This window comes from Ictidomys tridecemlineatus, chromosome 8 (assembly GCF_052094955.1).
Source record: "Ictidomys tridecemlineatus isolate mIctTri1 chromosome 8, mIctTri1.hap1, whole genome shotgun sequence".
Taxonomy (NCBI): Eukaryota; Metazoa; Chordata; class Mammalia; order Rodentia; family Sciuridae; genus Ictidomys; species Ictidomys tridecemlineatus.
Window position 1 is genome coordinate 16,282,596 of NC_135484.1, and position 26,735 is coordinate 16,309,330.

At 41.0% G+C, this 26,735-nt stretch overlaps 1 protein-coding gene across 6 annotated transcripts; it reads left to right on the forward strand.

Annotated features, from left to right (window-relative positions):
* LOC110597766 (UL16-binding protein 1) lies at window positions 1–26,162 on the forward strand. Of its 6 annotated transcripts, none has more exons than XM_078018912.1 (6): window positions 22–388; window positions 22,777–22,898; window positions 23,146–23,409; window positions 23,630–23,896; window positions 24,422–24,549; window positions 25,868–26,162. In XM_078018912.1, the coding sequence occupies exons 2-5, from the start codon at window positions 22,805–22,807 to the stop codon at window positions 24,544–24,546; spliced, it is 750 nt and encodes a 249-aa protein (XP_077875038.1). In that variant the 5' UTR covers window positions 22–388; window positions 22,777–22,804; the 3' UTR covers window positions 24,547–24,549; window positions 25,868–26,162. The 6 variants fall into 6 exon arrangements, with proteins under 6 accessions (XP_077875037.1, XP_077875038.1, XP_040139382.2 ...); XM_021723880.3 differs by lacking the exon at window positions 22–388 and adding an exon at window positions 16,554–16,970; XM_078018914.1 differs by lacking the exon at window positions 22–388 and adding an exon at window positions 21,109–22,131.
* The last annotated feature ends 573 nt before the right edge of the window (window positions 26,163–26,735 follow it).

Below are 26,735 nucleotides of genomic sequence, written 5' to 3' on the forward strand. Positions count from 1 at the left end.
ACCAGTGTAGAGCGCCCCTTTTAAAAATTCTTTCTGCAAGCCCAAGCTTGCTCAGAAGGCATTTCCTGCTTGTGGGAACAGTTCCTTAAAAAGTGCTTTCAGTTTTGCTTTCAGAAAGCTTTTCTCCAAGGTTTCAGGCTCCAGGGGCACAGAATCTACTCGAAACTCTCCTTGATGGCAGGCTACCTAACAACTGCCTTCAACCACGTTGATTTCAGGCGGGACTTTATTAGGGGTCCGGACTTCTTTGGTGTTTTCAGCATGAAAGGGACGAGGCTGAAGGTGGAAATGCAGATCACCGGGGCCCAAGAAGTCCAGAGAGGAGGCAGGGAAGAGGATGAGGCTGGAGGCTCCAACTTTACCCTTTGCTTTGGGTCCACCTTACAAGGTAACAGCCAGGGCGGCGCTGCGAGTGCCACCGAGGGGGTGGGGGGTGGCTAAAGCCCGCGATAAGGAGGCAGCGGGAGTCGCTGGGGACACGTCCTGCCCGGCGCTGTCACAGGAAGAGAGAATCCAGGCGGGGTCCAGCATCTGGCCACTGATGTCTCGGCCAGGGCGGCAGAGGGCGCCGGGCACAGGGGCGGAGGGCCTGGGGCTTTAAAGGCCGGGTGCCAGGAGGCAGGTCTGGCAGGGCTCCTGAGCTCCCGACCCTGGGCGGTGCCTCAGGGGCGCTCTTTCTTGGCGTCCTCACTCAGCTCCAGCCTTGCTTTGGGCGAAGTGGGCCGGTGAGTTCCGGGGTGGAACTTAAGGGGACACCTCCTTCTCCTCCTCAGTCCCCGAACTTCCCCTGCGGGCTCCGTCCCAAGGGTCCACATCTCCCACGACAGGTTCTGTTAGACCAAAGACGCAAAGACCACCTACTCCAATTGAAATCAGTTTAAAGCAAGCTAACTTCACCTAGCCAGGCCGCCTCTCCCAACCCCAAACCACAGGAACGAAAGACAGCCCCGCAGCTCTCCAGGAGCGCAACTTTATAGCCCAGAAAGTTACACCAAGGGAGGTTTGAGAACTTACAGATAACAAAACTCTGATGAGCATAACACCAAGGCTAGCTTATATTTTTGCTGGCCCCAACACCAGAATTTATGAAGGTCATATTTATGAAGGTCATTAGAGTCTCAGGAGGGTCATTATCTGGCCAGGGAAGACCAAGATTTATGAGGTCTCACCAAAGTTTCAGAGAGGGTTGTTATCTGGTCAGGAAAAGCCAGGCATGGGTGAGTCCAGGGCACCGGCAGGCATTACAGGCAAGTTTAGAAATCGAAGTAATTTATAGTAAAGCCAAATCTTTACTATAAATCTTATGTAATCTTAAGAGGGTATTAGGCTGAGTTTATGAGGCTCAATTTACTTTATCATCCTGACTAGATCATCCTGACTGCCTCTATTTTTCAAACACCTTTTGGGCTATCTCTAGTAGTTCTGACCTGTTCTTCCTTGCAAAGCCATTTATATTTTGAATCTTTTTATGGATGTCTGGGGCTGACTGAGTTACAAAAGCCAGGTTACTCGCCTTCAGGTTTGTCGGGTCCTCAGGGTCTAGAGGGGTAGATAGAAGGTAGGCCTCTAGGAGCCATTCAAGAAATGCTGAAGGCGATTCGTCTGGGCTTTATTTCACCTCTGCTACTTTAGAAAGATTAGTGGTCTTGCAAGCTGTCCTCTTAAGACCCTCTAACAGAGCCTGGTGTATTCGCTGAGTGTTCTCCTACCTTCAGCTGTTCCATAGTCCCAGTCTGGTCTCCTTTTAGGTAAAGCAAGGTGGATCACTTGTAAGAGAGCCTGTTCCATGCAGCGATTTAGCTGCTTCTGCCAGGATTCGCTCCCTTTCCTCTGTAGTGAAGAGGGTGGAGAGTCTGTGGCAGTCCTCCCAGGTAGGGAGGTGATTAAAGAAGAAAGAATCCACCAGCGAAATCAGGGAACTAGGATCCCACACTAAATGAGGGATTCTGGTTTTTCCAGTTGTAAAGATGCATCATGGAAAATGGAACATACATACAGCAACCTTCTGGAACCTGGCGAAGAGGAAGGACAAAGGCAGGAGTGCCTCTACTTCTGGGATAGAAATAGAAATGGAGCCCACATTTAGGCCAGGGGAAGGAATTGAGTCAGATCTTACATAAGGGTATGGGGAGGGGAAAGAACAGAGGCTGGTTCTTTGGAGAAGGTGGAGCGGAAGAAGTGGTGGAATGAGGTGTTTGTGAAAGTGGCTAAGGGGTGGGGAAGGGAGGCAGTTGGTGGAGCAGGTTCAACTGGCAGCAGAAAGATGAAGAAGAACTGAAGTGTATGGGGGTGGGAGGAAGGGAGTCCTCCTGAGCATCCTGTAGAACATTGCTCTTGGTTAAGAGGCCCAGGGGAGTTTTTCTGGTCACCATCAGGGCTTGTCCTCCCTATCCATTCTGGACCCTACAAACCTTCATCCATGGGGGTGGATTAGTTGTCACTTCTGCCCAGGGTAGAATATATCCTATCTGATCTAGGTGACCAGGATTGCCAAGAGTGGCATTGGTTATAGCCCATGCCACCTGGGGATCAAAGGTGCCCTGGGGGGGGGGGGTTCAGCTGACTCCAAAGGTGGGCCATTCTGTCTCACAGAAAGTTCCCAGGCGATTCTTGGTGATGGCGCCACTGAGGTTTCAGAGAGGGTTGTTACCTGGTCAGGGAAAGCCAGGCATGGGTGAGTTCAAGGCACAGACAGGCATTCCAAGCAAGTTTAAAACATCAGAATATGGCCAGGCCAAATAGAAATCCTAATATTTTACAGAAAACAGAAATGAATCTTTTATAATGTTTGACAAGATGGCTCCTGACCTTAAGAGGGAATTAGGCTGGGTTTATCAAAGGGAAAACAATAGAGTAAAGGAAGGGGCTGGAGAGGGAGGAATGAAGGGAGGGGGTAGGGAACTACTAGATTACAAAATCTACCGGATTGTGCTATGTGCAGGTTTGAATATGACATAAATCTCACTATTATTATAATAAACCATTGCAAATATTTTACACAAATTTTTTTCTCCTTTTTAAATTGCTGCCTTATAATTACACATAACCATACTCTCATTTCCCAAAGACACTTCTGATCCTGGGGTATGTAAAATGTCAACCCAATTCACTGCAACATTTCCTGAGCAAGCTTCAAGTCACAGGAGCATAGCTGGGTGATAGAGTGCTTGCCCAGAATTTACAAGGCCCTGTGTTTGAGCCCAAGGAATGGCTAAAAAAATTAAATAAAATTTAAAAATAATAGTAGGATTCATTATGACATATTCTTCTCCTACATGCATATGAATAACACAATATGAAAGATTTCATTTCCTAGTACCTCCCCTTTCCTCCCATCCTCCCACCCCTTGATCCTATTTCTCTACCCTACTGGTCTCCCTTCTATTTTCATATTTTTGTCTTGTTTTATTCCCTTGACCTCCATATAAGAAAAAATATATGACCCTAACTTTCTGGAGTCTGGTTTATTTCACTTAATATGATCCCCTCCAGCTTCATCCATTTTTCTGCAAACGATATAATTTTGCTCTTCTTTAGGGCTGAATAAAACTCCATTGTGTGTATATACATTTACTTTACCTATTTTTCGACAGACAGCTAGTCTGGATCTATAATTTGGCTATGTCAATTGTGCAGCTATAAACATGGTTATACCTTTATCTCTATAGTATGTTGACTTCAATTCTTTTGGATAAATACCAAAAAGTGGGATAGCTGGATCATATGGTGGTTTCATTCCTAATTTCCCAAGTAGCTTATTTTTAAAAGTAGTTGTACTGAAGTGGCACCCACTTTCTCCACAGAAAAGCCCTCTTCACTGTGGCTGATTTTAGGTCAGCAAAAGAGTCTCTGCAAAAGAGTTCAATGTAGATTAACTTCTTATTTTCGTGTTGCCCTGTTTTACTTGACCACTGGCCAGAAAGATATCAACACTCCAGGTGCTGGACACTCCCTTACTAGTTTTTCACAAACAAATCCAGTAGTAATTTGTAGAAATGTACAAACAAGGCCTCTGGCCTTAAGCTGGGGCTTCACAGAGATGTCTACATTTTTAAGGTAAGTTACCAACTGGGCTCCATGGTAACAGCTGAAAGAAAGGGGAGAAGAAGCCCTCCCCTTCTCAGGTGTTGTCCTTGAAGAGTTAACTTGCCCAGAACAGTGAGAGAAAAAGCTGCTTTAATTTTATTTTAATTGAAGTCAGTGGTCTTTTCTTTGCGTCCTGGTCTAACAAAAGGCAGAATGAAAAGATTGTACTTGGCTTTCCCTAGGGTAGTGCTGATTCACTAAGCCCATGATTGTGCATTTCTATTACAAAGTCAGGGAATTTGAAATGACCCCTATTAGCTGGACTAGGGACAGGTCCATTTATTCCTGACTCCATGTGAAACTTCTCAGTACCAGGGGGCCATGGTGATAGATTCAATATGAGCTCAGCTCACATTGTCTACAGGAGGCATGTCTGCATATTTTGTTTCTCTATGCACAGAGACCAAAGTGAATGTGTGGATGGCCCTGGGGGGCAGGCTGAAAGGGGACACTGAACTGGCTTTGGTATTAGAGGTTCTCCCCAGATAGGAGCCTGGCTCTCCTCCTAGGAATGAGTTTAGGCTCTGAAACATGGCCATGGTCTGGAAACTGAGCAAAAAACCAGACTTTTGGTGGGTGTAAACTTTCAGTCTCCTGATCATCCATCCTTGAGTTTTGCTTTACTTCTTGAAATCAGGCAGAATCTGAGTTGCCTGCCAGGTGCTTTGCCATGTGGTTCCCTGTGATCTCTCAACCCAAGGCTTAGCTCCCTGAGGTTCAGGCCCCTGCCTGGCTTCCTCCTTTCTGACTGTATGCACCATGGCACACATTTCCCTTCTATCTTTTCATGGCCTCCATTTGGGGTCTATCAGTATTTTTCCCCCTTTACTTTTAGGATCCCAGTTCTGAAACCAGAAATTCCACCACAGACCCCAACCTTTAGCAATCATATCAGTGACCTTCTAGACAATGCTGGTGCCCTTGTGAGCAGACTTTTTGTTTTATGTTATTAACTAACACATCAAAAACATAAGAATTATACATATCAAGGGGTTCCATGTGAAGTTTTAATACATGTGTACATTATATACTGTTCAAAGTAGTTTGAACATATATCTCTGTAAATTTCAAAATCCTTTTTTTAAATTTTTATTAGAGCATTATAGTTATTCATGGTAGCTGGATCATCCCAACACAATCACACAGGCATGGAAACTGACCCACTCCTTTTTGGTCCCCTTTCTTCCCCCCACTCTTCACCCAAGTCCTCCTCCAGTGAACCTGCCCAAACTCATCTATTTATCCATTCTTGATTGATGCTTTCCACACACACACATTAAGATGAAGCTCCTTGTGGTATATTTACATATGCACATAACATCATTTTGTTAAATTCATTCTGCATTTCCTACCTTGTCTGTCCTTCCCCTCCCTATTTGTCCTTCTACTCCACTGATCTTCCCTGTATCGTTATGATATCTGATTGTCCCAAACACCTTCTTTCCCTTATTTCTCTGTAGCTTCCAAATACAAGGGGAAACAAATATTTGACCCTTGAGTCTGGCTTATTTCACTTAGCAAGATGTTCTCCACTTTCATGCATTTACTGGAAAATACCATAATTTCGTTATTCTTTATGACTGGGTAAAACTTCATTGTGTCTATATACCACATTTTCTTGATTCATTCATCTCTTGATGGGTATCTGGGCTGATTTCATAATTTTGCTATTGTGAATTGTGCTGCTATAAACATTAAAGTGGTTGTGTCACTACAGTATGCTGATTTTAGTTCTTTTAAATAAAGATCAAGGAGTGGGATAGCTGAGTTGTATGGAGGTTCTATTTCTAGTTTTTGGAGGAATCTCTGTACTGCTCTTTGGAGTGGTTGTACTACTCAGCAGTCCCAACAACAATGTGTGAGTGTACCTTTCCCTCCACATCCTCACTAGCATTTGTTATTATTATCTGTATTCTTGATAATTGTCCTTCTGAGTGGAATGAGATGAAATCTTGGTGTAATTTTGCATTTCTCTGATGTATTTCTCTGATGCTAGAGATGTTGAACATTTTACTCAAATATTTGTTGGCCATTTGTGTTTCTTCTTTGAGAAATATCTATCTAGTTCTTTTTGCCCATTTACTGATTGAGTTATTTGGGTTTGGGGGTGATAAGCTTTTTGAGGGGTGTTTATATATTCTGGATCTTAATCTTCTGTCAGAGGAACAGTGGAAAGGGATGTCTTTTATTGTGCAGACTTTCGCTTTATGCTCCTGTGTCCCTTGCTGTGTAGAAGCTTTTTAATTTGAAGGCATCCTACTTACTTGTTCTTGGTTTTATTTTTTGAACCTTGCGGGTCTGGTTAAGTGTCAGACCCGCTGACAATCTGTAATTCCTGGTACAGCAGAGATGCTTAAAAAAGACACACGCACACACACGCATTCAGTAGAAAATGAGCACCATCTTTACTTTTTTCTCTCCTTCTTTTATACAGCATTGTTAATTAAAACAAGGGGAAAGAAAAAACATCCTTTCAGCAGCTTAATCCTTACAAGCATGGATAAACATTCTCAGGAAAACTTTGTTTATGGCTACAGTGCTCCGTATTTCTTATCAATTAACTTGTGGTTAGTTATTCCCAGGCAAACACACACACACACACACACACACACACACACACACACACACACATATATTACACTTGGCAGATCATTCTTTTATCTTCTTAAGACAGCAACAAGGACACAGTTCAAAGAGTTCATAGCTTCTCACAGAACTCCTTGTTTTGCTAAACACAGCAAAACTTAACTGTGTGTGTGTGTGAGCACACAGTTAAGGAAGTGGGGGCCTGCACCTCTATACTGGAATATTGAACCTATGTTTTCTTCTAGCAGTTGCAAGTTTTCTGATCTAATTCCTAAGTCTTTGAGCTTTTTTGTTTGACTTTTGTGCAGGATGAGAATACAGTTCTAATTCCATACATAATCCACTTTTCCCTCCACCATTTGTTAAAAGACTGTCTTTTAGCCAGGCATGGTGGCACATGCCTGTAATCTTAGTGGCTCAGGAGGCAGAGGCAGGAGGATTGCAAGTTCAAAGCCAGTCTCAGCAATTTAGCAAGGTGCTGAGCAACTCAATGAGACTCTGTGTCTCTAATAAAATATAAAATGGGGTAAGGATGTGGCTCAGTGGTCAAGTGCGCCTGAGTTTAGTTTCTGGTACTCCCCCCACCCCTACCCCCGCCAAAAAAGGCTGTCTTTTCTCTAACATATCTTTTTGACAACTTTATCAACTCTCAGATGGTGAGCAAGACAATTTTGATGGAGCAATCGATAATTCAAGAAAGCAAGAAGGAAATTTAAAAATTTTTAGAATCAAATGAAAAGGGAAACACAGAATCTTTGCAATAGTAAAAGCAGATACAAAAAGGAAATTGTTTAAAATATTTCTTTTTGGGTGTAGTTGGACACAATACCTTTATTTCACTTATTTATTTTTATGTAGTGCTGAGGATCGAACGCAGGGTCTCACACATGGGAAACAAGTCCTCTACCCCTGAGCCACAGCCCCAGCCCAAGAAGGAAATTTATACTCATTAGTGCCTACATTAAAAACAGAAATATCTCAAAAAAAAAAAAGAAACTTAATGATGCATCTCAAGGCCTTAGAAAAACAAATTAGCCCCCATCAGTAGAAGGATAGAAGTAAAAATAATCAGAACAGAAATAAATGAAATAGACTAAAAGAACAATACAGAGGATCAGTGAAATAATGAATTGGTTTTTTGAAAAGATAAACAAAATTGACAAACTTTAGCCAAACTAACCAAAAGAAAGAGAAAATGCAAATGAAAAAAATAAGAGATGAAAAATAGGATATTACAACAGGTACTATTGAAATCCAAGGGCTCATTAGCGATTATTTTGAAAAGTTATGTAACAATAAATTGGAAATTCTAGAAGAAATGGACAAACTTCTAGACACCTATGACCTACCAAAACTAATCCAAGGAGATGTTTTTAAAAACAAATTGATCAATGACCATAACAAGACAATGAGATTAAAGCAGTAACAAAAATTCTTTCAACAAAGAAAATCCCAGGACCAGAGGAATTTGCAACTGAGTTCTTCCACATTTTAAAGACAAATACCAGAGCTCCTTAAAGTATTCCATAAAATAGAAAGGAAGGAATGCTTCCAAACTCATTCTATCAGGCCAGTATTAGCCTGCTACTACAACACGGTAAGGACATAACAAAAAGAACAGTATAGACTGATATTCTTGATGAACACAGATGCAAAAATTGTCAACGAAATAGTTGTAAATTGAATTCAATGTCACATTAAATGTTAACACACCATGATCAAGTTAGTTTTATTCCAGAGATATAAGATTGGCTCAACATAAACAAATCAGTAAATGTAATATACCACATAATAGAATCAAGGATAAAAATCACATGAGCATCTCAACATATACAGGAATATGAACAAGAAAAGCCTTTGATAAAATTCAAAACCTCTTCATGATAAAAACTCTATGTAAATTAGATATAAAAGAATCATACTTTGGGCTGGGGATGTGGCTCAAGTAGTAGTGCGCTCGCCTGGCATGTGCATGGCGCTGGGTTCGATCCTCAGCACTACATACAAATAAAGATGTTGTGTCCACCAAAAACTAAACAATAAATATTTAAAAAATTTAAAAAAAAAGAATCATACTTTAACATAAAAATATTACCATGCTACATATATTTTGAGCCACACATTTCCACTGAATATTATATTTACTCATGCTAACAAACATATCTCAAAATGATTACATTTAATAGTAGTATAATTTCCCATGTTGTAGGTAGAACATTATTTATTCTACAATGATTCTATGATAAATAATCCCTATAGTTAAACATTTATCATCTCTGATTATTTAATTAAAATTAAGTCATAGCAACATAATTATCAGATTGAATGATTTCAGTTTTTCATACTTCTTCATCTTAACATATTTATATATTTGATGATCAAAACATTTTAAAATGTTCTCTGTGTGCTATAGTTTGGATTCTGAATGTTCCCCAAAGGTCCATGTGTTAAAGCTTAGTCCCCACCATGGAGGAACCTTTAAGGGGTTGGGCTGATGGTCATTGGGTCTTTAGGTCATTGGGAGTGTGCCCTTGAAAAGGACTGTGGGATCCTAGCCCTAGCTCCTGTTCTCTTTGCTTCCTGGACATCAGCTTAGTGGTTTGGGCTTGACACATGCTCTCTTTAGTTGTAAATTGAATTCAATGTCACATTAAATGTTACACATACATATCCCTGTTTTATTAAGGAAATCAATATTTTCCTAACCTATTTCATGTTTGTTTATTCCCTTATAGGAAAAATATACATGAAAAGCCACAGTGGTATAGGAAAAACATACATGAAAAGCCACAGCTCTCACCATGCTGCCTAACCACATGTCAAAAGCCCCAAGGCCACTTGTTCATGGATCAGAACCTCCAAGACTGTCAGCCAAAATAAACCTTTTCTTTTAGTAAGTTGATTATCTCAGACTTTTGTTACTGTGATGGAAAGCTAACACACTATAAATTCCCAACTCTTCCTACATTTACTCTCTTTGATCTCATATTCAAGATTTGAACTTTTATTGGAATATTTGCTATTCTACTAGGAAATTTTTAAACACATATAAACAAATGTGAATATATATTTTTAATTTTATTCTTTTTTTTTAAGCACTGATAAATATTGTCACATTATCCTTCAGAAAAGTTGTACCAATTTCCAGTCCCACTATCAATGGATTAGACATCCTTTTTCCAAAGTTTGGTCTTTACTAAAAGTATTTAGTCAATATTCTAATTGATCAAAATGATAAACTTAAGTTATATACATTTTCACAACAATTCTGTATCTGGGAATTTATGCTACAAAATTATATAGAAAAAAATTGATGTTGTTACAAGTATAGCTACTGCAACCATTAAATGTCATGCAGAGTTAAAAAGAAAAATGAATATTTATGAGTTAGTCTAAGAATATCTTCAAGGTACAAAATTATGGCTATAACCTGGGTGCATCTGAGCATATGTAGTCTTTTATATGTTTTTAAAGTAACTGTTTCTACATACATATCCCTATTTTGTTAAGGAAATCAATATTTTCCAAACCTATTTCATGTTTGCTTATTCCTTTATAGGAAAAATATACATGAAAAGCCACAGTGGTATGAATTAATCATAAAACTTCCCAAATAATCAGACTGAGATTGTCAACATGAACCCAGTGACAGTGATGAGAATTTACTGTAGTGCTGGGGATGTTGCTCAGTGGTGTGACTCCTGTCTAGCATGTACAAGGCCCTGGGTTCATCCTCCAATACTGAAAATAAATAAATTAAATAAATAAATAAATAATAAAAGGACTATGGTAACTTGTTTGAACCAATTGAAAATTCATGGGTCGAAAAAAGGGTACACATAGAAATATTATCTTTCTGCGAAGGAATCTTTCTGGAAAAGTGTAAAATGTAACTGAGTTATGTCTAGGAATATTTACCTAGGACCTACTTCCAGAGTGAGATTTTGTGATGAAATTTATATACAGACAGATTCATTCTGCTTTTGATTTCAGGGATAACTTTTTGTAATATTTAATTTTTGTTTTTTATTTATATAAAATAATGTCATATGCCCAAAGTAAAATTTACAAAACCAAGTATGTTCAAAGAATTTTAACTTCTATCCCTGTCTCTTCTGCTGTATCTTTTCCTTCCTTTTCCAGACAATGAATTGCCAAAGATTTCCTGGTGAGCTTTCTCTGGGAGTCTGTATGTCCCCATGAAGCTGTCATTTATCTTCCCTTTCCCATGGAACCTCTTGATCCTCTTTCTCGCTAAGCTGACCTGCAGGGCCCATGGTTCATGTCCTGCCCTGATTGCGGTCCCCACCACAGTATGCATAACAGCACTAGCTCCTGCTGGTCTCTCTATTTACATTATTTTTTCCACCCGTCAAGAAGTAACTTTTCTTCACCAATGAGTTTAATGTCATCTTCTATCATGTTCCCTCAACCTCTCCCAGATGATATGAACCTCTCTTATCTGTACTAAGAGCTCTGGCTACAGAAGAATGACACCAGATGTGGGCAGAATGTGGTCTCTCTGACTCTCACACTGGGATAATGGGCTGTAAAAAAAGGGAGGAATATTTTCTTTGCCTTTGAGTCTCTGGGAGAACTATACACACAAATAGGCGCTCAATACAAGTTAAGGAATGATTCAGTAAACTAATAACAAAAAATTTCCCAAATCAGGTACTAGGTTGGTTACTTGGTGTGTGTGTGTGTGTGTGTGTGTGTGTGTGTGTTAAGTTTTTTGGTTTTTGGTATTAGGGATTGAACCCAGAGATGCTTAACAATTGAGCCCTATCCCCAGCCCTTTTTATTTTTTAGTTTGAGATAGGTTTCACTCAGTTGCTCACAGCCTCACTAAGTTGCTGAGGCTGGATTTGGACATGCAATCCTCCTGCCTCAGGTCCCTGAGCCACTGGGATTACAGGTATGTGCCACCTTGCCCAGCGTGGTGTTATGGGGTTTCTTTTAGATATTTATATATTCTGCATATTAATCCCCTGTCAGAGGAACAACTGATAAAGATTTTCTTTCATTGTGTAGGCTCTCTCATCATGCTTTCTATCATTTTATTTCTGTGCCAGGCTTTTTAATTTGATAGCAGCACATTTATTGACTTTTCATTTTCTTAAGCCTTAAGTGGTTTTGTTAAGGAAGTAAGTGCCTGCACTTATATGATAGAGTGTTGACCCATGTATTCTTTTAGCAGTTGCAAGGTTCTGGTCTAATTCCTCAGTCTTTGATCCATTTTGATTTGACTTTCATGCAGGCTGAGAGAAAAAGGATCTAATTTCATTCTTCTACATGAGGATATCTAGTTTTCCCTGCATCATTTTCTGAAAAAGGTTATCTTTTCTCCAACATATATTTTTGTCACCTGTGTCAAAGATCAGACGACTGTATCTAAGTGGATTTGTCTCTGTGTTTTCTAATCACTTCCATTGGTGTTTGTGTCTATTTTGATGCCAATACCATGTAATTTTTGTTACTCTAGCTCCACAGTATAATTTGAAATGAAGTATTGTGATGCCTCCTCTATTGCTCTTCTTGCTCAGGGTTTCTTTGGCTATTCTGGGTCTCTTAATCATCTGAATGAATTTTGGAACTACTTCTCTCTAGTTCTGTAAAGAATGTCATTGGTATTTTAATGGGGATGATATTAAATCTATATTTTACTTTTGGAGGTATGGCCATTATGACAATATTGATTCTGCCTCTCTAAGAACAAGGGAGGTCTTTCCGTCTTCTGAGGTCTTCTTCAATTTCTTTCTTAAGAGTTTCTAAGGTTTTCATTGTAGAGATCTTCATCTCATTGATTAGATTAATTTCCAAGGGTTTGGATGCTTTGGTTTGGTCTGGGTTTTGGTTCTTGGTTTGGGGTTTTGTTTTTGTTTGTTTGTTGAGGTTATGTTAAATAAAGTGATTTTCCTTATCATCTTCTCATCTGAATCACTGTTGGAGTATATTATAAATGTGTTTTTATATCCCGCTACTGTATATAATCTTCTGGTGAACATTTTTTGGGTCTTCTAGATAAAGTTCATATCATCAGCAAACAGAAATAGTCTGACTTCTTCTTTTATTATTTGTATCCCTTTAATTTCCTGCCTTTGTCTACTTTCTCTGGGTAGTGTTTCAAAACCTAAATTGAATAGAAGTGGTGAAAGTGGACATACTTGTAATATTCCTAATTTTAGAGAAAAAGCTTTCAGTTTTTCTCCATTCAGTGTGATATTGGCTTTGGGTTTGTTATCAAGTCTTTTTAATATTGAGGTATGTTCCTTCTATACCTAGTTTCTCCAAGTTAACATGAATGGGTTCTGTTTCTTATCAAAGGCCTTTTTGGCATCTATTGAGATGATCACATGATTCTTGTCCTTAAATCTATCTGTGTGGAGTATTACATTTATTTTATTTTATTTTGGGCACGCCAGGGATTGAACATAGAAGCACTCAACCACTGATCCACACCCCCAGCCCTTATTTTGTATTATATTTAGAGACAGTTTCTCACTGAGTTGCTTAGTGCCTCCCCAAGGCTGAGGTTGGCATTGAACTTGGGATCCTCCTGTCTCACCTCCGGTATCACTGAGATTACAAGCATGCATCACCACACCTGGCTAAGAATTGCATTTATTGATTTGCACATGTTGAACAGACCTTACCTTCCTGGGATGAATTCCACTTGATCATGGTGTATTATCCTCTTAAAATGTTTTCTTATGTGGTTTGCTAACATTTTATTAAGGATTTTTATATCTATGTTCTTCAGGGAGATTGCTCTGTAATTTTCTTTCCTTGATTTATCTTTATCTGGTTTTGGTATCAGGGTTATACTAACTTTGGAGAGTAGATTCGTTCTTCAGGGAGATTGCTCTGTAATTTTCTTTCCTTGATTTATCTTTATCTGGTTTTGGTATCAGGGTTATACTAACTTTGGAGAGTGTATTCGTGAGTATTCCCTCCCTTTCAATTTTGTGGAATAATTTGAGAAAATCTGGTGTTATTTCTTCTTTAAAGGTATGGGAGAACTCAGCTGAGAATCCATCTTGTCCTGGGCTTTTCTTTGTTGGAAGACTTTTAATTGTCATCTCAATTTTATTACTTGTTATTAGTTTATATAGGTTTTCTATGTCTTCCTGGTTCACTTTGGGTGGTTGTATATGTCTAGAACTTATTCAGTGTGTTCTAGGTTTTCCAATTTATTGGAGTATACATTTTCAAAATAGTTTCTGATGATCCTCTGAATTTCAGAAATGTCTATGATAACATCTCTTTTTTCATTCTTTTTTAAAAAGGCTTCTCTCTCCTTTTCTTTTGGTGAGTTTGGCTAAGGGTTTATCAATCTTTATGTACCTTTTCAAAGAACCAACCATTTCCTGTATTGCTCCTGTATATTTTTTTTAATTCTCAATTTCATTATTTTGGGGATTAGTTTGTTCTTCCTTTTCTAAGGCTTAGAAATGGAGCATAAGATTATTTATTTAGGATCTCTCCATTTTTTAAAGATTGCCATTTTGCACTATGAATTTTTCCCTTAGAAATGCTTTCATACTATCCCAGAGATTTTGATATATTGTATCTCACTGCACACTTGTCTCTAAGAACTTCATGATTTTTTCTCTAATTTCTTCTATAATCCATTATTCATTTCAGAGTATTCAATCTCCATGTATTTATGTGGTATCTATTCTTTTTTCTTACTGTTGAATTCTAGTTTCATTCCATTATAATCCTAAAGGATTCATGCCATTATGACAATTTTTTGGTATTTTAAGATGTACATTGTGACTTAGATTATGGTCTATTTTGGATAAGGTTCCATGAGCTTCTGAGAAGAAGGTAAATTCAGCTGCTTGGGGGTGATATATTCTGTAGATGTCTTTTTGATCCATTTGATTTATACCATTATTTAGGTTGAAGATATCTTTATTGATTTCACATTTGTATGACATCTCTATTGATTGTGGGAGGCCATTCTCACACATGATTGGGCTACTCCCCGATTGGGTGTAAGGCGCTTTGGCTAAACTGTGTCGAAGCTTTCCCCACCCTCTCCTGGTTCGAGAGCCTGTCCGTGTGGGGGTGTGACTGACCACTGACCCTGAGGCCAATCACTGACCCTGACCTTGGAGTGCTGCCCCCCTCAACCTTCATTGGATGGAATTTTCCCCTGAATTTCTTGTTCCCCAATAAAAGGCCACTCCCTGATGTGCTCTGCCTCTCTCTCTCCTGCTAGCCCTGAGTAATCCTTGCTGGTTCGAGGTGTAAGCCAGAGAGGTGAGAGCCATCTCGGACCTGGTCATAGAAAAAGGTAATTGAGTCTGTGTGTTTATTTTGATCTCACTAGCTAACTTTTATGCCAAGAACCTCTTTAATGAGACCAGTGCGCTGGTCGCATGGTGGAAATTGATGGTAAGGGCATGTTAAAATCACTCAGTATTATTGTATTGGGGTCTATGGGAAATTGAATGTCAATAAGTTATTCTTTTTATGTATTTAACTATATTGTCATTTGGGATTTATACACTGCTATTGTTATATCTTCTTATTGAATTGCTCCATTTATCTATGTGGTGGCATTCTTTGTCCCTTCTAATTAATTGTGCTTGAAATCTGCTTTGCCAGATGAGAATAGCTGTTCCTGCTTGTTTTTGAACTTCATTTGCATGAAACAATTTTTTCATCCTTTTACAATCAGCTTGCAGATGTCTTTTCCTGTGAGTCTAGTGCAAATAGAAAATAATTAGATCTTATTTTTAGATCCACTCAACCAATCTATGTCTTTGAATTAGGGAATTGAGACCATTTGCATTCAGTGTTATTATGGACATGTTTGTAGTTTTCTGACTTTTGCTTTGTTTGCTATATTTAATTCTGTCTTGATCCTCATCTGGTTGTTTTTCTTCTAGTGATCTTCATCTATTGGGGAGTTTTTTGTTTTTGTTTTGTTTTTTGGTAGAGGGGGAGCGGTGGTTCCTCTGTGTGCAGTTTAACTTGGGAGTATTTTTTGTAGTGCTGGCTTGGTGGTCACGACTTTTTTTACTTTAAGATTTTATTTCCTCATTGATTTTGAAAGAAAGCTTTGCTGTATATAAAAATCTTGTCTGGCCATTGTTTTCTTTTAGAACTTGAAATATCTTAATTTTACAGTCTGATTTGACGTGAACCTTATTGGCTTACCTATAATATTTTTTTCTTTCAGCTTTTAATATTCTTTCCTTATTGTCTATATTAGGTAGTTTGACTATGATGGTATTTGAGAAGTTCTGTGCTTATCTTGACCAAATGGGGTACTATAGGCTTCTGTATGTAGTTGTCTAATTTCTGATATGGGGAAATTTTTTCTGTTACTATCTCATTGAAAATAAGATACTGTGTATCTCTATGTTGTTTTCTATACCAATTATTCTCAGGCTTACTCTCTTGATGCTGTCTCAGAGTTCTTATACATTCTGACCATGATCTTCCATTTTTATTTTATTTTTATTACCAAATGATATAATTGGTGATATTGATACCTCCAGTTACTGATGATAAACTACCAGGCGCAGTGCACCGTGAGAGCTTTAGTATTCACTTGTAAATTTGGTAGCTATTCACTTTCCAGATCTTCAGCAGTCATCTCCTCCCAGTAGTGGGTGAGTTCCAGGGCAATCAACTAGGGGAAGAAAAGATTACACCATCTCCCTAAACTTCTTAGGGAGGGGGAGAGGAGAGAAGGGGAAAAATATTTTTTTAAAAAATAAGCCTTAGGGCAATGACGGCTACTTTCGGAAGATGAACTGTAACTGTTACAGTTACAGCTTTACACATTAAGGGAAAAAATTTTTGAAAACTATCCCACACCCAGAGGGAAAAAAAACTTGCAAGTGGGACTTAGTGGTAGAGCTTTTGCCTAACACTCGTGAGACACTGGGTTTGATCCCCAGCACCACATAAAAATGAACAAATAAGATAAAGGTATTGTGCCACCTATCTATCAAAGTTTAGCCAGAGCCCGCTTGGCCTATCCCCAGCCTCAGGACAGGAGCCGCCCAGCGGCCCGCCCCCAGAACACCCAGCTGATTGGCTATTCGCCGCTCGCCACCCGGCGGCACCTTCTCCTCCGGCCTTAAAGAGGAGTCCCACACCAGGCCGGACGAGGAGCAGAGCACAGAGCCCTCGAAAGGGACCAGGCGGGACGCGGCAATGCTTCCAAGTGGTGGCCGGAGCACGACGGAGTCCAGACGTCCCGCCGACCTGGGGAGGAGGAGAGGCGGGGTGCCCGGAACCCTGGGACCCAGAGCCCCGCGAGCGAGTCCCAGGCAAGAAGCGAGGCTGGAGGGCGGGGAAGATGGAGAGAGGCTGCGGGACGCTGGCCGCGCCGCTCTCCCTCCCTGGCGCACCCGGAGAGAAGCGGGGACCGGCAGGGAGAGCCGGCGAGAGCGGAGGGCGCCGGCCTGGGGAGCGACAGCCGTCGGGACGCGTGGGAGAGTTGGGGGGCAGTGAGGGAGAGGGCGAGTGGGGAGAGCCGGCGGGGGGCGTGGAGCTGGCGGCGGGGAGAGCGGAGGGCGGGGGCCTGGGGAGCCACAGCCGTCGACGTGTGGGAGAGTGCGAGTGGGGAGAGCCGGCGGGGGACAGTGGAGCTGGCGGCGGGGAGAGCGGAGGGCGCGGGCCTGGGGAGCCACAGCCGTCGACGTGTGGGAGAGTGCGAGTGGGGAGAGCCGGCGGGGGGCGTGGAGCTGGCGGCGGGGAGAGCGGAGGGCGCGGGCCTGGGGAGCGACAGCCGTCGACGTGTGGGAGAGTTGGGGCAGTGAGGGAGAGGGCGAGTGGGGAGAGCCGGCGGGGGGCGTGGAGCTGGCGGCGGGGAGAGCGGGCGAGAGCGGAGGGCGCGGGCCTGGGGAGCCACAGCCGTCGACGTATGGAAGAGTTGGGGGGCAGTGAGGTGGCGGCGGGGAGAGCGGGCGAGAGGTGAGGGGAGAGGGCGGCCGGGGCCGGGGTTGGGGGCGGCGGGAGAGAGGGTGCAGGGAAGGGGTCAGGAGAGCTGGCTGCTAGGGGGTGAAGGGCAGGGGCGCGTGACTGGTGGCTTCCTTGCTGATGCCCGAGACAATTACTGCGGGGATGGGCGCGAGTGGCAGAGGACTAACCCAGCAGGAAGAAGTCTGTCACCGTCCGGGAGCTAGGAGCGCTGCCAAAGTGGCTTTCTGCTGGCGCCGGGCCTAAGGCAGGGAGAGAGAAAGGAAATCGGAGGGGAGAGCCTCACAGCCCCGCGTCCCGGACCTTGCCGCGGCCCCTTCCTTTGGATTCTTCCTTGCGCACCGGGTCCTCAGCTGATTCACTCTGTCCTCACGGCCTGACATTGTTCTATCCTCAAAGCTGGAAGCGCTGCTTTCTAGGCAGTCTAACGTGTTGGTGCTGTCACCTGGGAACTTTTAATTCGATTCCTTGTCTCATTCCTTTACAGCTATTCTGATTGGTTTCTTTTCAATATCGTTTCTTTATCGACATGGTCTTCCGTCTGCATTTATTCTCTTATTCAGTTGTTAGACCTTCTTTTAGATCATTGACATTTTAATAATTAGTTTTTCATTATCTTTATCTGTGATTTTATCTACTTCCATAACTGTGGGATCCTTTGTTGGAGCATTGTGGAGGGGGGTGGTGGTGCCTGTTTCGTCATGTTTTCTGAGATCTCGGACTTTCACTTCAAATGAGATGGATTTTCTTTCCTCTTTTTTTTACATATGTCCCTTTGTCTGTAGTTATGCTTTTTGTTGGTATCTTTCTCTGTTTTTGATAGATGAGTAGATGTCCAGGAGTGGAACCTGAGCCCCTCCTTAGGGCTTGGTTGTTAGTTTAAGGTTTTTGTTTTAATATAGTAGATGAACACAATACCTTTATTTTATTTTTATGTGGTGCTAAGGATCGAACCCAGTGCCTCATACTTGACGGGCAAATGCTCTACCACTGAGCCACAACCCCAGCCCTCTTCTAGCTTCTTGAGTTAAACAAAATACAGTTTTCTACAGTCACTCTACTGTGCTGGAGCACACCAGAAATTATCACTGTTATCTAATTGCAAATTAATTCCCATCTATCAACATCTCCCATCCCTTTTTCTGTACACACCATCTGATTTCAAATACTGAGACGAACTTTTTTGGATTCCACATGCAAGTGAGATCATATGATACTTGTCTTTCTGGCTTACTTCTCTTAACATGATGATATCCATTTCCATCAATTGTGTTGCAGATGACAGGATTTTGTCCTTTATATGGATGAATACTATTCCAGTTTGTGTTATGTATCATATTGTCTTTAAATCTGTTAATCACTTGATTGACACCTAGGGTTATTTATGTTTCTTGGCCTTTTTTGAATAGTGCTACATTGAAAATGGGAGTGTAGATGTCTTTGACAGACTGTATTTATTTACTTTGGCTATTACTCAGTAGAGGAATTCCTGGATGGTATGCTAGTTCAATTTTTAAATTTTTAAGGACCTCATACTGTTTTTCCTAGTGGCCCTATTATTACCACCTATAATTAATAATTAGAAAACACCTATCATTGTGTTCACTCAGCGAAGAATCTAAGAACAGAAAACTGAGATAGAAAGTAAGAAGTGGGTTTATTGCAAAAGTGAGAGAGATATAGAGAGGACTTCTCTGAGAAGAGGGGCCTCAGAGCTGGGAATCCAGTGGGAGTTTTGGCCTGTTCTTTGGATGATCTCTGGAATTCCTCCTTTTCTTATCTCCTCCCCTGTCTACACACTCCTAAATATTATTTATTGGTGCCCCCTCTGTCCATGCATCTGTTTTAGTTTTCCCTTTGGATCTCTTGCTTGGGAGCACTAGTATGGAAGTGTCTGTCTGATTGGGTCCCCCACTTAGGTCAAGCAGGAAGTTGACCTCATCAGAAGACCCTCCCCATGCTCCTTTGTTTGGGCCCTGCCCAACTTCCTCACTTGCCATCTTGCCCTGGTTGCCTAAGCCCTCCTACCTGTCCCCCACTATGAATCTACAACCCACTAACAATATACAGGATTCTCTTGCCAGCACTTTTTGTTTGTTTGTTTGTTTTATTGTTAACAGTCATTCTTACTGGAGTGAGATGATGTTACCTTGTGGTTGTGATTTGCATCTCAAAGATGACTGGTGATACTGAGCACAGTTTTGTGTGCCTATTGGCCATTTACTTATCACTTTTGAGAAATGTCTTCAGATTTTTTTTCTCCATTTTGCAATCAGGCTATTTGTTTCTAATTATTAAGTTCTTTGAGTTCCATATATAACCTCTTACCTGATATACAGCATGCAAATATTTTCTGACATTCTGTAGGTTGTCTCTCCACTCCCAAAATTGTTGCCTTTGATGTGCAGAAGATTTTTTAGTTTGATTCATCTTGTTTATCTGTTTTTGCTTTTGTTTTCTCTACTTTTAGGGTCTTGTCTAAAAAATCTTTTCCCATTACAATATCCTTAAAATGTTTAAAAATAAAATTTTATGTTTTTCAATTAATCCCTGGTTCTCCTTCATGGTAAGCAAGCATTTTATCACTGCACTACACCCCCAGCCCATTTAATCCACTTTGAGTTCATTGTTTCTGAGTGAAGAGCCACAGGGGTCTAGTTTCATTCTTTTTCCTGTGGATTCCCTACCCTGTTTTCCCAACACCATGTATAGAAAAAAAAAAAAAGTCCTTTTTTTTTCTTAAGAGAGAGAGAGAGAATTTTTTTTTTTTTTTTTGTAGATGGACACAACATGATGCCTTTATTTATTTATTTATTTATTTATTTATTTATTTATTTATTTTTATGTGGTGTTGAGAATCAAACCCAGGTCCCTCCAATGCTAGGTGAGCACTCTACCGCTGAGCCACAATCCCAGCCCCAAAACTGTTCTTTTTCTACTGTACATTCTTACACCTTTTTCAAAAATAGGCTGCTGTAGGTGTGTGGGTCGAATTCTATGCTCTCTGTTCTGTTCCATGGGTCCATGCTTCTGTTTGTAAGTCAGCACCATGCTGTTCTGATTACTCCAGCTTTGTCCTGTATTTTGAAGTCAGGTCAAGGAACTCCTCTTGCTTGGTTCTTTTCATGCAGGATGACTGTGACTCTTCAGGAGCTTTGTGGTTCCATAGAAATTTTAGGATTGTCTTTTCTAGTTCTGTGAAGAATGCTCTTGGTGTTTTGGTAGGGATTACATTGAATCTGCCGATCTTGTTGGGTAGAATTTGAACAATATTGGTTATCTTTTTATTTGTGTGTGTGTGTGTGTGTGTGTGTGATTTTCAATTTCTTTCCTCATTGCTTTATAGTTTTCATTTTAGAGATCTTTTACCTCTTTATTTTAATTTGTTCCAAGGTTTTATAATTTTTGCAGTTATCGTAAGTAGTATTGTTTGCTTGATTTCTATTTCAGATGATTTGCTATTTGTATATACAACTCTAATAATTTTACTTTTTTGTATCTTGCAATTTTGCTAAATTCATCTATTACCACTACTAGTTTTGAGTGAAGTCCTTGGAGTTTTCTATATGTAACATCAGCTCATCTGCAAACAGTGAGAATTTTATTCCTTTTTTCCCAGTTTGGATGCCCTTCATTTTTTCTCTTGCCTGATTGCTCTAGCAAGCACTCCCAGAATTCCATTGATTAAAAGTGGTAAAATGGGCATCATTCTTCTGTTTCAGATCTGAGAGAAAAAACTTTCAGTGTTTATCCATTTGATATGATGCTTGCTGATGGCTTATTTCACACACCTTGTATCATGTTGAGATATATTCCTTCTATACCTGGTTGTTCAGCATTTTCATCATGAAGAGATGTTGATTTTATCAAATGCCTTTTCTACATCTATTATATCGGTTTTGCCCTTCATTCTGTTAATGTGGGATATTACATTTATTGATTAGATAGTGTTGAACCATTATTGCATCCCTGAGATGCATTCCACTTGGTCATGTTGAATAATTTTTCTAGTGGGCAATTGAATTTAGTTTGCTAGTATTTTGTTCAGGATTTTTGTATCTTTATTCATCAAAAATATTAGCTGTGGGGGCTGGGGCTGGGGCTCAGCAGTAGCACACTTGCCTGGCATGTGTGAGGCACTGGGTTCGATTCTCAGCACCACATATAAATAAATAAATAAAATAAAGTTTTATCAACAATTAAAATAATATTTTCAAAAAAATAGCTGTGGATTAGTTTTTATGTGTGTTGTCAGGTTTTGGTATCATGAAATTGCTGGCTTTATCAAATGTATTTGGAAGAATTTCTTTCTCTTCTATTTTTGGGAATTACTTAAGGAGAACTAGAAACTGTTCTTCAAATATTTGGTAGAACTTAGCAGTAAAGCTCTCTTGTATTGGAATTTTCTTTCCTGGAAGGCTATTACTACTGATTCAATCTTGTTACTTATTATAGGTCCGCTCAGCTTTTTTACTTATTCATGATTTAACCTGGGTAAGATATATATGTGTAAGTATTAAGGAATTTTTCCATTTATTCTAGGTTACCAAATTTTTGCAAATAATAACAAACATGGGTATCTTTTTCCTAATAATCTCAAATGATCCTTTGTACTTTTGTGGTGTCAGTTGCAATCTCTCCCTTTTCTTGTCTGAATTTGAGTCTTCTCTCTACTTTGCCTAGTTGTCTAGCTACTGACTTTTCACCTGTGTTTAGTTCTTTGAAGAACCAGCTCCTTATTTCATTACTCTCTTGTGCTCCTTTTTAGTCTCTGATTCATTTATTTGTTCTCTGCTCTGAACTTATTATTTCTTCCTTTCCACTAATTTTGGTTCAGGTTTGGATACCAGATATTTTTAATACACTTGATAAACAAGAGTCTCCCAGGCTTTCTTAAAAATCACAGTGGACTGGTCATTTTTCTGGCTTTTCTAGTATATCTAACCTGGCATATACAATTTTCTGAGCCACAAAGCACATACTTCTGATTCCTTCCTTTACTACCTTTCTTCAAACTATGGATTTTTCATTTCATTCAGATTACAATATCACTTTCCAACCTAAAAAAAAGGCAATCTCCTAGGACAGTAGTGCCATCTCCTAACACTCAAGCTAAAAGCTATGAACCATAATTATGAACTCTTTCTCATGCAGCTGTGATCCCATCCTCACTGCACCCACCATGACTCAGCATGCACAGTCCCTTCTCCTGCGTCTGATCATCGTCTGCCAGGCAGGCCCTTCCCTCACAGCAGGCCTGGCACCGCCATTGCAAGGTGATATGCTGCTGGGTGTAGGCATTGTTCAAAGGGCAGAGGGGAAGTGGGCCATGTCCTGGGACATGAGGTTGCTGTCCCCTCCTCTTCAAAGGAGGGGAGCATGCCCACCTTAAACAGGTAGAGCAGACAGCTTGGGAAGGGTCATTCTTGCTCTGCCAGCTCAGCCCTTCAGAGGGATGGGGAGGGGGTGCCTAAAGGGTCCTTTCTCACCAGCCCAACCCTTACTCGCCCTTTTCCCTCACAGGCACTCACTTTCTTTGCTATTACTTCACCATCAATTCTAAGGCAGCACCTGGACAGCAATGGTGTACAGTCCACGCCCAGGTGGACCAGAAGAATTTTTTCTCCTCTGACTGTGGCCTGGACAAGGTCAAATCCTTGAGTGCCCTGGGAGGGAAAGTGAATGCCACAATCAACTGGGAAGAACAGAAAACCTTACTGAGAGATATTGGGAATACGCTAAAACAGAAACTGGCTGACATTAAAGCAGAAAATGACATGGCCAGAGGTACGTAAGGATGGTCCAAGGGCACAAGAGAGCTGATATTGGGTTGAAGGTAATTGATTGTGTGCATGTAAAAAAAAAAAAAGAGTTAGATGTTGGTCCCTCTAAAAGCCCAGACATAACTGTTTTGGAGGACAGAACACAGCCAGATTAGAAGGAAAACAGGGAAGGTGGTACTGGGTTGGACAAAGGATTTGTTAAGAGGCTGATTTCTTTCTGATAGGGGCAGGTCTGAACACCCTGCAGGGCAGGATGTGTTGTCAGCATAAATCCAACAGCTCTTGGCAGTTTGGCTTCAATGGACAGATGTGGCTCCTTTTTGACTCAGACAACAGAAAGTGGAGAGAGATACATCCTGAGTCCAACTGGATGAAAGAAATGTGGGAAAATGACAAGGAGGTGACCGAGTTGTTACACAGGTCCTCGATAGGTGACTGTAGAACCTGGCTTCAGAAGTTGAAGGAATGTGAGGCAGAGTTGGAGCCAACAGGTAACTGGCAGGAGGGGGAAGAAGTGGGATTCACATGAGATGCTGGTGTGTGTGTGTGTGTGTGTGTGTACAATCCATCAAGCATGAGTCAGACCTGGGTTATCATTCACAGGTATAGTCTTTCCATATTTTTCCCTTCTCACCTCCTAATGCCTCTTTTTCAGTGCATATTCTTTTGGTCTGACATTTGCTCATCTCTTTTTGGAAATTCCTCTAAATTACTTCACATGTCAGCTCCTGAGACCCTTCTCCACCACCATCCTCATGGGTCACCTCATATTCTGCCACCAGGAAGGATGAGTTGCATGGTCACCCAGGATTCTCCCATTAGCTATATGAGCCCCTTAAAGACATGGCCCCTTTCCTGTCTCCCTCACTTCCCAGGACCTGTCACAGTAGCTGCCACATAGCAGAGATCTAGGAACTGTCTGCCTTCCTGAATGACTTGGGGCAGCAGGATCTAAGCAGCTATGTCCTCATATTTTGGTGTGAAGAAGGGCTAACACTCTTGTGTTTCCATTTCAGGACCTTCAACCACCACCCCAGACACAGTCCTTGAGAAGTCCTCAGCCAGCACCTTTAATCACTGGAATTCAGTACCTTTAATCACTAGAATCCTCATCATAGGATGCATCATAATTTTTTTCTGACAGGTATTGTAGGCAGATTGAAGAGAGGGATGGGGGAGATGGGGGAGCAATGAGGACAGGAAAGTGAATTCCCAAGATCCTAGTCTGTACCTTGACTGATCCTTCCCATTCTGAGGTGAGACAGAAGAATTAGGCCTCCAGTCACTGGAAGCAATAGCTTGACCATGCTCAGCCCTGAGTTCTGAGAAATCCTCCCTGTCAGGGCCCATGGGAAAGAGGAGGGGCCATACCAAGGCAGCCTGTCGATCTAAAGGGTTTTAGCTGATGCAGGTCTGATTCAGACCAGATTTCTATAAGAGAGGGACACAGTGGGGCATGGTGTGCAGATAACAGGAACACAGGAAGGAAATACCCAATCCTGGAAGATGGCAGCAGGGTAGCTCCATTCAGTGTGTACAGAGAAAGGGACTTCATACCCACAGTCAAAGAAGAGGGTCCTGGGGCCTCGGTCCTGGTTCAGTGGTAGAGTGCTTGCTTATCATGTGTTAGGCACTGAGTTTAAACTTAAAATAAAGGTATTATGTTCATATGTAAAAGAGAGGGAGAGAGAGGGTCCTATGGCTAATGCCAGGGTAAGGCGCAGGGAAGGCCTTTCCCAGCCCAACCTGGAAGGCTGGAGTTCAGGGCTACATTCCCACAGGAGGCTCATTTCCAGAAGCTGAATTGAAAACAGAGTGGAGTCTGTTCAGGATGAAGGCAGAGGATGCCAGCTCTCTGGGGACTCCTAGAACCCCAGGCTTGGCCCTTGGGCTTTGGCCCTGGAACCCAGCCTCCTGCAGACTCCAGATCCTGAGCCAGCTCAGCAGCCTCTGCCTTGAGCAGAGCCTCTGCAGAGACTGGTGGGGCTGAGCAGCTGCTGGAGTCTGATGCTCCAGCTGACTTAGCCAGAGTGGAGGGAGTAGGCAGGGCCAGTCACTTTTAGAGCTGTGCTGCTCCCAGGTAAGGAGAGGCTGAGGGGGGAAGGGAGAAGAAAGATGTCGTCTGCAACCCCACCCAAAGTCTGGGAACTAGGTTCCACACCCCCTCTCTTTGGACAGGACTCTCCACATCCCCAGGTCCTATGGACCCTCCTATCGGGGGAGGAGCAGACTTCCAGTCAGGGAGCAGATCCAGACATTAGGGCTTCAGTCCTGAGACCAAAGCCCTAATGACTGGGCAGGAACTGATTCTGGCCTGTGGGAAAGAAGGGAGGAGGGTGATAGAGGCTGTTGGATCCTTGGGTAATGGATGGAGGAAAATACATGACCCAAGGTGAGCACCCAGAAGAATTGAGATAGAATTTCTTCAGAGAGTTGAAGTAACACCTGTTTCTTTTCTAAAGGTGCTCCCAAGAAGCTTCTGAAAATGTGATTCAGTTAAATAACTGGCCTTACTGGTCTTCTGCCAGTCTACTCCCTGCTGTTCCTCCATAGAGCAGATGAAGATTGAAGTACAAATCCAGAGGCCTCCAGCACGTCATCACGTATTCTAACTTAGCCTACAGCTCTCCTGTTCATATCTAGCATGGGCGAGGTACCCATGGGAGAGATGAGCTGACTGTGAAATAAAAACTGTGAAAGTAATCTATCAAGAAATAAAGACAAAATGGCAAGAATCATATTTTCAAAGCAGGGCATGACCTGTTGGTAAAGTGCTTGCTTTGCACAAGGCCCTGGGTTCAATCCCTAGCACCACACACAAAAAAAATTATATACTTCATATTGTTAACTTTTAAATAAGCCAGTGTGTCTTAATTGTCTTTTAAAAATATAGTTTACTTCTCAGTGTAGAGAGTAACGTAAAATTTTATAACATATTTATTTAAATATAAAATATTAAATGACACCATTAATTTCCAATTAATTTGTTATTATTATATAGTTTAAGAGCTATTGTTGTAGAAACTTTTGTTTGAAGAACATCAGCTTAGTAAAATATTCTTTTAAATCTTGTACTTTAATGACGTGTATATTTGGGAAATAAAGATACAATTAATATGTTATTTATAAATATCATAATTATACTGATTTTTTTATATTAAACAAGTTTAGCTTTTAAAGAAAAATTTGAAATATGGAATGTAATATGGTACTTTTTAAATAGCAGTTATTGTTTAAACAAAATTTTATATACCTTAAATCCTTTAAAATTAGTGTTTTTTTAAATAATAAAACTCAACAGATATAAAAAATTATTTTATTGGAATGAGA

Coding starts and splice junctions, on each gene's coding strand:
- LOC110597766 (XM_021723880.3), top strand. CDS start 16,855: ATGCTTCCAAGTGGTGGCCGGAGCACGACGGAGTCCAGACGTCCCGCC. Junction 16,971..22,776: donor GCCCCGCGAGCGAGTCCCAG/GCAAGAAGCGAG, acceptor TTTCTCATGCAG/CTGTGATCCCATCCTCACTG. Junction 23,410..23,629: donor AGAAAATGACATGGCCAGAG/GTACGTAAGGAT, acceptor TCTTTCTGATAG/GGGCAGGTCTGAACACCCTG.